Source organism: Chinchilla lanigera, unplaced genomic scaffold (genome assembly GCF_000276665.1).
Source record: "Chinchilla lanigera isolate Chin_1 unplaced genomic scaffold, ChiLan1.0 scaffold00048, whole genome shotgun sequence".
Taxonomy (NCBI): domain Eukaryota; kingdom Metazoa; phylum Chordata; class Mammalia; order Rodentia; family Chinchillidae; genus Chinchilla; species Chinchilla lanigera.
In genome coordinates this window covers 15,362,719-15,374,797 of record NW_004955449.1, presented here as the reverse complement: position 1 = coordinate 15,374,797, position 12,079 = coordinate 15,362,719, and the positions used below count along the sequence as shown (strand labels likewise).

General features: G+C 39.4%; 1 protein-coding gene across 8 annotated transcripts in view; it reads left to right on the top strand.

The window, feature by feature from the left end:
• Upp2 (uridine phosphorylase 2) overlaps positions 1–12,079 on the top strand; it is a 50,406-nt gene that overhangs the window by 31,200 nt on the left and 7,127 nt on the right. For 6 of the 8 annotated variants that reach the window (XM_013518724.1, XM_013518723.1, XM_013518722.1 and 3 more), the window contains one exon: positions 7,717–11,386. In XM_013518724.1, the coding sequence (XP_013374178.1) occupies positions 7,717–7,859 (143 nt within the window). In that variant the 3' untranslated portion in view covers positions 7,860–11,386. The remainder of the gene's footprint in view (positions 1–7,716; positions 11,387–12,079) is intronic. The other 2 variants (XM_013518725.1, XM_013518721.1) reach the window with 1 other exon arrangement.

Sequence of the window (12,079 nt, the reverse complement as noted above, 5' to 3'; positions counted from 1 at the left end):
CCTTAGTTAAACATTAAAAGCCAGGGAAACCAGTGATGTCAGTAGTATTCATTGAGAGAGTAGCATCCTGCTGCCCAAATTTAAAAAACAAACTCAAAACTTTTTGAAAGAAGCAACAAAAATTACAGCACAATAGTGGTTCTTTTTATCAGAAGTGGTATTTGAATGCTAATATTCATCCTCATAGTCAATCAATTTTAATATATATGTTATAAATAAAATGTATGTGGTAGCACTTCTAAGAATACACTTTAAAAAGCTACAGTTCATAAAAAGACGTTAACTGTAGAATCACCATCCTTAACTACTCTAGTCTCAGAATATGTAAAAAGCAAAAGATTTATGGGATCTGAAGAGAAACCAGAATATTAGTCTCAGGGTATGTGCACATGCAAAGCTCTATACCGTATGAGTGACAAAAAGCAAATGCTTTATTTTTCTTTTTAGAATGTCATGACTAATACCCCATGCCGAGAAACAACAGCATCTGCTTTTCTCTCTGTGAGTTAGTGAGAGTGGCAACTCAACCAGTTCATCAGCACCCAGCCTGCAGGGATTTAGAGAGTTCTGGTCCAGGAAAGGCCTCCTCACATTTCTTTTTTATGGAAGCAAGTGATCACTTCAGTTACATCGAAGTGGAGATGAATATACAAAGGAACAGAATCTGAATTATAGACAGGCTACCAGGGGTCAGTGTGGAGGTGACTACCAGCTCTTCCTCAGTGGAGCCCAGCGAGTTGTGAACTGAGGGCCTGACTCTCTCTTTAGGATGTTTCAGAAACCTTAGAGAGAGCTTTCCTGTCCTTGGCGCAAATCTGTGTGACCTTGTTCTTTTTGCTCTTCCTGCTACCTGCAGGTTCGTCTCCCTCATGTTTTCCTCTGCCTTCGTGTACTTCTGCCCCCTGCTGCATTTTCTTTTTGCTGCTTCTGCTGAAGCGGCTGGTAGCTGACTTCAGCCTGCAAATAGCTCTCTTCCAGCCCGCTGCGGCCTTTTCATGACGCAAACCCCTTCTGGGCCGCCAGCATTCACACTAAAGGTAGCATCTGAACCTCTATAATTTGGTAGTTCTTGAGCATGTTTATGTCTGGATTTCTTCGGATGACAGGGGCTTTTCACTTCCCTCAGACAGCTCTGTTTTAAAAGGTGGACTCCTGGGACACTGCTCCCAGGAAGATCAGCCATCAAGTTCTCAGGTGAAAGCTCCATGCATAGTTGCTACCGTGTTCCCATCTTTCTTTACCACTTTACAACACAGTTCCCCCACAGTGGTGAAGCTGGAGAGCTGGCCTCTGGCATCTCTTGATTTTACCCAATTACAGCCCACTCTTTGTGAGCCAAAAAAGCTTGCCTTAGGGAAGGGCTGAGGGTGAATTCTCAAACAGCTGCTGAAACAAAGGAAGTTAGGCAGGGTATATCCATGGTAATCTACTGAGGAAGGATGTCACACAGCCACAAAAGCCCAGTGGTCATTGGCTTTCCAAGACCTGTCTCCACTTACAACACATTCTCTGCTACAGTGAGTAGTGACCCACCCACCCTGCTTCTGCAGGTAACCTTCTCTCATGACCTTCTCTGTCTCTTTAATACTGCAGATGACTAGAAAACCATCGGAATTCATGCCAAGGTGGTAGCTGATAGCTTCAGTTTATAAATAACATCTTTTATAAATAAAAGTTTTCTGAGAATCCTTTGTCCTACTCCAGAGGAATCACTCACAGAGTTTGGGCCAGTGCACAAGCAGAGCTTTGTGTGTCTACCTGGTACAGATAGATCTCAGGTCCGTGTGAATCATTACCTCTTATCCGTACAATTAATGTCAGGTCTCACCATGAATCTCACTCCTTCAGAGAAGTCTTACATGATCACCCAAACACACTCACTCACACTTGTGTTCTTCTGTTTCATTTCTCTGCATCACATTTACCTCTATTGACCTTATTTCTATTTTGTTTATATATTAACTTATATTTTAATTTATGCATATTAATGTATAGAGCACACACTTATTACCTCTCTCCATTAGGATATAAGTACCATAAGAATGGGGACTTTGCTTGTCATCACTGTATCCCCAGGACTTAGACCAATGTCTGCCATGTGGGCATTCAAGAGATATTTATTGAATGAATGACTGAAAAAAATAGCTGCTAAACAGCTTTGGTCATGGAAAGTGGCCATGTCAAATCAGCCCTCAATTCCCCAGTCAGGTTAGTAATTTAGAATTGTCTGAAAAACAGGAGTGCTTCTTAACTGCCAAAGCAGGCAAGCTTTCTCTTGCTGTGAGATCTATATATATACTTCTTTACTGTAGCTCCAATCCCTGGGTCTCTTCTTACTCTCTAGTTGCACAGACTTCTTGGAATAGGGTCACCAAACCTCATAAATCGCTGTTCCTCTACTGGTCTCATTATTCTGGCCAAGGGTACTAGGAACTCAATGCTGCTTTAACAAAGATTTGGGTGAAGAGAAATAGTGGAATTCACAAATTAGTCTATATCAAAAGGCCAAACCTTTAGAATAATATAAAGTTGTACAATAGAAACACTACATAATGCACTTGTCTATCATTATCTGCCCCTTTCATAAAACAAAATTAACTTTACCTTAACATTCTGATTAAAGATGATAATACCTCTGCACTATAGTCTTGTGATAAGTATTCAATTTACATGCATTTTTTTAAAAGACAGTGCTGCCTTCCGACACGTACTTGCCTGGGAATATAAAAAACTTAGCATTTGTTGAAGATTAGGTTCTGCTTAAATCTTCTTCAATGTCTTCAGCTGTTTTTGACTCACAGTGGCCATTCTTTAAAGGCAGAGTTTAGCGTTATTTCTTTTGACAGATACTTGTAACTTTGGGGATATAGTCAATCTTCATATTACTTTTCAACTGTTCAATAAAAGGGAGCAGAAGTTTGACTTTAACTCCATTTTTAGAGTCTTCTATTGTCCCCAGAAATGAAGGAATTGGGCCCTGGGAACTGCAGGGTCATAATGATAAAGTAAAGAAGATATTACAACAAAAATGAAATATTATGGTAAATTTGGAGGAGTATTTCTTAACCCTAAAAAGGAGATAAATGAGGATTTTGAAAAATTGTTATGGAAGGGTATGAGACAATCAATTGAAACCCTCTTCACGCCACAAGAGTAAAAGAAACTGTGGGTCAGAGAGGTCAAATAACTTTCCCACCTGCTCGTGGCAGAGGAGCTGAGTTGGACTTGGAACTCAGCTCAGACTGAGGCCCCTTTGCACCGTGCTGTGCTCCTTCTTGCCAATGGCCTGTCTGTGCAGGCACAAGGTTTGCTGTCTCTGCACAGAAGAACTAAAATACGCATCACTAAAAGTCAGTGGAGACTCGTCTGTTTTCTGTGTTGTGAACATACAGCTGTGCAAAATCAGCAAAACCCTAGGGCTGAGCATATCCCGAGACTGACACAGTAAAAATGGAATACAATAAAAACGTTGAGCAGATACTCATTATTTTATCAAGAAAGCCAGGCCTTGTATCTGGAAAATCAGGTGTAAATAATAAATACTCCATCTATTCCTTTATGATTTTAAAATTGACACATAATAATTACACAAATTTATGGGAGGTAGTATGAAATTTCAATCTATACGTGGTTGTATAATGATTAGGTCTGGTTAATTAGCCTATCCACAGTATTTATCTTTTCTCTGTGATGAAACATTCAAAACCTGCCTCTTAGATGTTTTTCACTCATTACTTTTACAGAGACAAGATTTTTAAAAATAACCTTTGTCTTCCTGCTTTAGAAGATTTTATATATTTTTAATTAAAGTCAGTGTCTTTAGTTTTGTTTGATTCATTTAAATTCTACTCTCCTATCCTGTAGGCTAATTGCTATGGTTTTTATCTAGACATCCCCTCCCCCAAGCCTCATCACTCATAGGTGGAGCTTTTAGAAGGTCATCGAGTCATGGAGACTGATACTCATCAGCGAATCAGCCCACTGATGACTCTATAGCTAGATGTGATGTTGGGAGGTGAACTCTGGTCTGAGGAAGTGGTTTTCTGGGGGCATGGCTGGAAGGCTCTCTCTTCCTGTCCATAAGCAGCCCTCTGTTGCCATGTCCCTCTGCCATGCCACCCTGCTCTGCAGCCAGCGGACTGTAGATTGAAACTTCTACAAATTGAGAGCCAGAATAAACTTTTCTTCTTTAAATTTGTGGGAGTCAGGTATGTGTTCCAGTGACAGGGGAAGTAACTAAGACTCTAATCCTCCTTCCCCACTGCAAGCATACTCACACATGAGAGCATCCTCTAGGACCATTAATTCAATCTCTGTGTTTTCAGGGATTTTGGGACCAGGAGCTTCCTAAAATTATACACAAATATTTTATATGTTTAGGCATATGTATGCAAAGGGTTCCAATCACAACTTTCATCAGATTCTCAAGGAGACCATAAATGACCCCCAAGGGGTTACAAGTTGCTGGGCATTCCTGGTGCAGCTCAGGGACATGAAGCTCTGCATTCAGATCTGCATGTTTTCATACATTCCATGCTCAGGTCAGTCAGCTGACAGGTTTCTCGGTGACCACTTGGTCACTAGGTGCTCCTCCCTCCCCAGAGTCTACCCTCCATACTTAATCTGAGCATTATGGTAGCAAAACTGCCGGGTTTCATTTTGACAAATTGTTTTGGATAATTAGTCCTTTTTAATTGCTCATGGAAACAGTAATTTTAGGTGACAAGATTATTATATGCTGCTTGTTAATGGGCTCTCTAGGGTCAAGAAAACACCACTGAGATTGCTATTACCTGCTCTTTCCCATCTTTGGCATTACCCTTGAAGTCCAGAAAAGACATTTAGTGAAGTCAGTTCTCACTCTGAAAAGTACAGAGCACTGGTTTCCTTTCATCCTTCTGCCAAGTGAAGGATTAGAGAAGGACTTTCAACTTTTCCCTGCTACTGCCAGCCCATGCTTCACAGACTTATTGATCATTAACTTGAAACACTGAGGGAAGTTTCTAGCTTTTCCATTTGCTTGTTTACCCGTTCAGGCAAGTTGTTTTACAACCAAATGAGTTTTGAATAAATAGGGTCTTAGGTGATGAAATATTTGACTCAGCTTAAATTGAATATTCTCATTGCTTCACTGAATGTAAGGGTCAGTTTGATAGGTCAGGACAGATTCTCCTAATGGTTCACCAGGTACCAGCTCGACAAAAGGTTGGACGAAAAGGAGAAAACTCTTCCCAGCAGTTTAGGAAGCTGGAAATTGGTTGGCTACTTATTGAACAGTTGATCACAATGCCTTTATTTTAACTTTACTAAGCCCTCATTTCATCATCTGTCAAAAGAGGACAAAAATAATACCCAAGTTCATGGCACACCTGTATGAATCTTATCTCTTAAGTCCTTGGTTTATGCTAAGAACAAAGTTGAACAAAGAGATTCATGGATCAGAAGAAAGTATTGTCTTTTACACATTGTCTTTTACAAGAGGTTAATATCCAAAATACACAAGAAATTCATATAATTTAGTAGCAAGAAAACAAATAGCCTGATTTAAAAAGTAGTGATAGGGCCCATATAGACATTTCTATAAATGCCCAACAAAATATATTTAAAAATGCTCCATATGATTAATTATTGGGGAAATGCAAATCAAAACCACAATGATATATCCATTCACAAATTGTTAGAATGGCTATGCCCAAAAAGACGAAAGGCAATGAGTGTTGGAGAGCATGTATATTGTTAGGGGAAATGTAAATTTGTCCCTCCATCTTGAAAAATTGTAAATTCTCTCAAAAAACTAAAGCTAGCATTACCATATGTTCTAACAATCCCACTTTTCTGCATATGTAATCAAAGAATTGAAATCAATATGTTAAAGAGATATCTTCACTCCTATTCACTGTAGCATTATTCACAATAGCGAAGCTATGGAATCAACCTAAGTGTTATCAACAGATCATTGGATAAAGAAAATGTGGTATTAGACAAACAAAATACTACTCAACCTTAATAAAGAAGTAAATTTGGTAATTTGTGACAATGTGGTTGAACCTAGAGGACATTATGCTAAGTAAGCTAGGCACAGAAACAAATACTGCATGATCTCACTCACATGTGGAAGCTAAAAAAAGTCAAACTCAGAGAAGTAGGGATTAGAATGGTAGTCACCAGAGACAGGGGTAGGGCAGGGATGGGAAAAGGAGAAATGCTGGTCAAAGATTACAAAAGTTCAGTTAGATAAAGAAAAAACTTTGGTAATCTATTGTATAGCATAGTGACTATAATTAACATATTTCAAAATTTCTAAGAGAAGATGTTAAATGTATTTATCACACAAAAAGATAATTATGTGCAGTGATGGATATGCTCACTACTTTGAGTTTTTCTATAATACGCATATAGATATATCAAACTACCACACCATACCACTTAACTATATACAATTATTATTTGTCAATTAAAAGTAAAATTTAGAAAGAGAGCATGTACCCATTACACTACAATTCTACCCAAATCCAGATCTTACAAAGAAGTCTAAAGTAGCAGAGAGGGTCAAGAAATATGTCTAACTTCATCTTTATGTCCTCAAAAAGCCTGTTAATATAGACACATCTAACCCAATAGGCACTGACCTCCTTTTTCAAATGATGCAGGTGGGGATTACTTCCTGTTATCAATTCAAAGCGCTTAACGCTTATTTCATGTATGTAACCACATTCTTTGAAATCAAAGATTGTGAAAGTGATAACAACTTTATATGGAGCCCAATTTTTTTCCTCTGGTTCTTCTTGAAAGAACAAACCAAAGACATTGCCTCTGTGGCAACTTTTCAAAAAAGACAATTTTGATTTTTTTTTTTTTTGTCTTTTTAAGACAGGGTCTCACTATACAGTTCAGGCTGGTCTTGAACTCACTTTATATAGCCTGGGGTGGCCTCAAACTCGCAACGATCCTCCTGCTTCTGCCTTGCTAGTGCTGGGATTATAGGTATGTGCCACCACACCGGGCCAGTTTTGATTTTTTAAAAAAGAATTTTTGTTCTTTCACCCCTACTGTTTGATTTATTGTAGAATTTTGTTCCTATTATTTAGAAATTAAATGCTAATGTATTTTTCCTTTCTTGGAACTGGTTCTTATGTTTAAGCATTTCACTTCAGATCTTTTTTCTCATATTTCATGAGAATCAGTGCTCACCTTTATTGGTATTTCCTGAGTCAACCTTCAATGTGTCTTCTCTATTTACTTTACTCTGCAGCAAGGGCTGCAGCAGGCAAGTTCAAACATTGAAAGGAAGAGTGAAATGTCACCAGGGAATAATGGTTAGCTCTCCAGGCAAAGCCTCAAGCAAGAGGAGCCTGCTCTAAGAACTGCAAATAGGATTGAAAGCTGGAGGATGCGTGTCTCTAAAGGCAAAGATCTCTTCTTACACTTACCTTGAGCACAGTGCTTTCCTGAATCTAAATCAAGCCCACAGTGGAGGAAAGGGAAAAGAGGAATGCTCATAATATTTTCAATTAACTTACTTAAATAAAAAGTCTTTGGTGAGATTCCATAGAAATATGAATTGTACTGAAGATGAGAAGTTTTTTCAGGTTGTTTTTACATTACAGGAAAAATGATACCAAGTGTATGTGCTGTGAACATTGGCATGTTAGGCTGATGCTTCTGTAGGAAAAGTAAACCCATTCACTTCAGTAATTGTGTCATTTGCTCTACTAGCTGCTGTGGTCTGCGTGACACTGCTTGACAGACTTCACGGAGATCAGATCAACTTGTCCCATGATGTTCTAGCAGAGTACCAGCAACGGCCTCAGCTCCTAATCTCAAACTTCATCAAAAAGAAGCTTGGACTTTGTGACTAGATCTCATAACTTCGCAGCCCAATCCTCCTCTGCAAGTTCGTAGACCAACTTCTAATGCTCATGCCACATATTATTTATGGCATCTTCTGTTTTTCTTTTTTTTCTGGCTGGTGTCAGAGATTGAACCCAGGGTTTCACATGTGCTAGGCAAATGTTCCACCACTGAACTACAGTCCCAGCATTGTAACATTTTCATATAGTTCTCATTCCCATACTAAGAGCATAATAGGGAGATTTCATCAAATGTTTTTATCTGAAAAACTGAATTTATTGTAAGAAAATTTAATACCCACATTAAATTACATTTTAGAATAAGTTAACTAAGTCAGTCTAATAATTAAAATTTTAAACTCCTGAATTGTGACATTTGGAGTTTCATATTCAGCATTAATTAAGCTCACATCAAAATAGATCAAGCCATTTGTAGATACAGTTACCAGCCACTGTGTTTCTGAAACCAATCCAGAAATTCATGTTAGGACGTTGTCAGGCACATCTAGGTGTTGGACTAGTGACAGAAATTGATCATGCACATTCAAAATATTTACAGAAAAAAATGTCAGTGTAATGTAGGTCTATATGAAAGAGTTATCCTTGGGGAAATATGACTATACTTCTTTTTTACCCTTGCCTGATTTCAGTCACCACAGAACAGGACTAGAGGCTTATGTATGCCTATGTTTGTGATTTTATCACAGAATGTAACAGCTCTGGATTATACATTTATTTTCAAATAAAACCCCTTGGTAATCCAAAGAAAGATACGTTTTTCTTCAGAAATCACAAGTGACTAAATTGCCTTCTAGCAATCTTTTTTCTTTTAAGAGAATGCTTTGTTGGAAGACTATTTTTTTTCACTTGAACATGAACCAAATTGTCTGAGGAATTAGTAACAACTGAATTTAAGCTTGAGTTCAGGATGTTAAAGCAGTCCTTTTGTGTGACCAAGGCAGGTCTTGTTCAGGCCCTGCACACACTCTTGCCAGCCCTCTAGGAGGCATGGAGCACTTATAGTCTGCACTAGGCTCTCCATGAGTTGATTCTGCCCTGGGGGTTCTGCATTTGACACTCAGGAGTTGTAAAGAATGGATAGAGGGTAGGTGTGGAGGGTAGAGGGGAGCTTGCAAACGTGTCTAGTATGTAATATTGTATACATATATTTATATGGTTGAGGCTCAAGTAAAATTTAATTCCAACCATAATACAGCGTGCTTGTCTCCTGGAAATATCACCTGGTCTTCTGTGGCAGAATGGAGGCATAGGGTGGGATTCCCTGTGGACCAGCTCCAGCCTCGAGGTTGGTTGAGTCTGAATCGGTCTATTCCTGTGAAGGGAATGCTTTTCTCTTTTAAGTGGCAACAATAACATTTCCCCTAAGTGGTGCTTCAGTTTGTGAATTTCTTTTGGCAATAGCGATGTTTGAAGTGCAACTTTCCAGGCATCCCAATAATTGACCATCAAATATAAAGGACTAGAATACTAGAGTTAAAAGTAAAGTGGAATGGCACGACAGTCATTTTCTGGTAGGACCTTTCCTTTATTTCATATTTTATAGATAGGTAGAAATCAAGTCAGAGTGGTTCCATAAACTTTCAGTTTTAACTTGTACTTTTTTACTTTGTATTTTACTGGGAAAAGGGGAGGTGAGAGAGAGAAAATATTTACAATTTGTCTTCCTATCGACTCTTGACTCTTGAGTAGGAGTGCATGTGTGTGCGTGCATGTGTGTGTGTGTGTGTGCATGTGTTTTCTTCATTAGCATTTCCTATCTCCATAAATGCTATCAGTTATAATATCAGTTGCACAAGCCAGTAACCTGGGATACTCCTTTGATAATTTTCCTTCATTTTCATATCCAATCAATCATTCAAATCCAATAAATTGTTTTGCCTAAATCACTCCCCAATCTGTCTCCTTCCAGCTCCTCGACACCAGTCCTAGTCTGACCACCACTATATCTTGGTGGTGACCTCACCCTGGTAGCCATGCTGCCATTCTTGAAATTTATTGGGCTCTCCTCTGGCTTTAGAGCTTCATACAAGTCTTAGAATGAAGCCCAAGACCTTCAGCACAGCCTTGGTGGAGAGCCAGATCACTTAGCCCTCTTCTTGTCTCTGCCCTCTGGGACATCACCCTTGCTTCTCCTTTGATGCTCAAGGCACCATTTACAAAGGCACAGTTCCATACAGAGGACTGCTCCAGGGACCATCCAGCGAAAGGATAAGTAAGACTGAGATCCACCCTGTTCCTCTAGCTGTGTGCCCTGGCTCTGGGCTGCAGTCACTGAGACAAACCTTTTCCGATTGACATGGCTGTATCGTACAGACATCCTGTCCCATCTCAGGATTTTTAACTATTTCCTTCCCTCAAGGGCCCCACTTAACTCCTGCTCTTGGTTTAAGTCTCAACCCAAAATTACCTTCCTTTGTAAAACCTTCTTGATCCTGAACAAGGCAGATTCCTCTCTGCATTGTCCAGCACCTCCCAGCCTGTTCCTGCCCCTTTAAAGCACTTGTCACAGCTTGCAGTTATGTCATTGTTTGGCTCATTAATTAACTAATGCTTAATATCTAGACTATAAAGTTCTAAAGGCACAGAGAGTTCCTGTTGTATTCACTGGTGCCACCCCAAGCACCTAAAACTCTGCCTGTCACTTCTGAGATGCTTAGTAATGCCTGTTAAATGAGGAATTCTTTTCAGAGAGATTCCCTTATGTACTCTCAAGCTAATGAGGCTGGTAGGGTGCCAGTGGAATTGTTCAGGGCACCTCCCTGAGGTTCTCAACACAGGGGCACTAGGGAAGGTTTGCCAGGGAAGTCTTAGGTTCACCAGAGAAGTCTTAGGTTCATGAAGGAAGTCTGAGGTCCCATCTCAGACCAACTCAATTAGAATCTCTGGCATGGGACTAGGAAGCTCTATTTTAAAATGTCTCATGGTGATATACAGCCTGGATTGACAGCCACTGATTCAGAAAAATAGATCCCTCAGGTGTTCCTCCAAACGAACTGCTGAAAGTCTTCAGGAGTGTGACCCATAAGTGTGTTATGCCAACTTGGCTAGAATAAGAAATACCCAGAAGATTAGTAGAGAGAGGTTCACGGTGTCTCTGGAAGATTAATATGTAGGCCCACAAACCAAGGGAGAAGACTTACCCTGGTTGTGGGTGACACGAACCAATAGACCTGGAGCCTGGCTAAAATAAAAAATGGAAGAAGCATGAAGTACGCTGGTTTTCAAGAACTCCAGTCTTCTGTAGAAGACTGCCAACCTTTGCTGCCATCCTCAGTTCCCAGGTCTCTGTTTCTTCAGCCTCTCAAGACAGTCTCCCTGCTAGCGACTGCCCAGTGAGCTTCCGGCCTTTCAGCCTTAGCCTGGTGCTTCATGTTTAAGCCATCTTGCTTTGGGGGTGCATCTTTTTGGACTGCACAGCTCTCCAGCACATAGATGGTCATTGTGGATTCTCTCACCGCTCGTGCCACAGAAGCCATTGTGCACTCCCTTGCTTCTGGTCCTGTAAATCTTACCTAGTAAGTCCCAGCACATACATATACATATATTTTCTACTGATTCTGTTCCTCCTGAGGATCCTCACTAATGCAGGTGGCGATTCCACTGGAGTAGTTATAGAAAGACCAAGTTGTTCTACCCTTGGCTCTTATTCCTTAAGGCCAGGAATAGTCAATATTTTAATCATTTTATGTTCTCAGCAACATGCACAGTGCTTGGCACGTAGTAAGATAGGATGTGTGTATTTAGTGTATGTATGTATGTATGTATATATATATATATATAATACCTATGTAAATATACATTAGTGTTCTTTAGAAAACTAGAGTACCTTTAAAAATTATTCCTTTTTTATTTTAAAGACAGTAGTACATGAGACACAAACAAACAAACAAAATAGAACAGTAGCAGCATACCAGTATCACGAACATAAACAAATCAAAGCAAGAACATTCAAAGTAATATAGGGTCTCAAGACAAATTAATACAATCAACAGTGTTGTTACATTGCATATCACTATCCTCAACTATATTGCTCAGATTATCAGATGTAAGAATGAAAGATTGCTCAACCCATTAAAGAGAATAAGAAAATAATTCTTCAATAAAACATTAGAGATAATACAGTGTTTCACTAAACAAGATGGTAGGAGTTCACCATTGTAATTCCATCGCATACCGTTACCTTCAAATCAGTTGCTCAGACCCCCAGA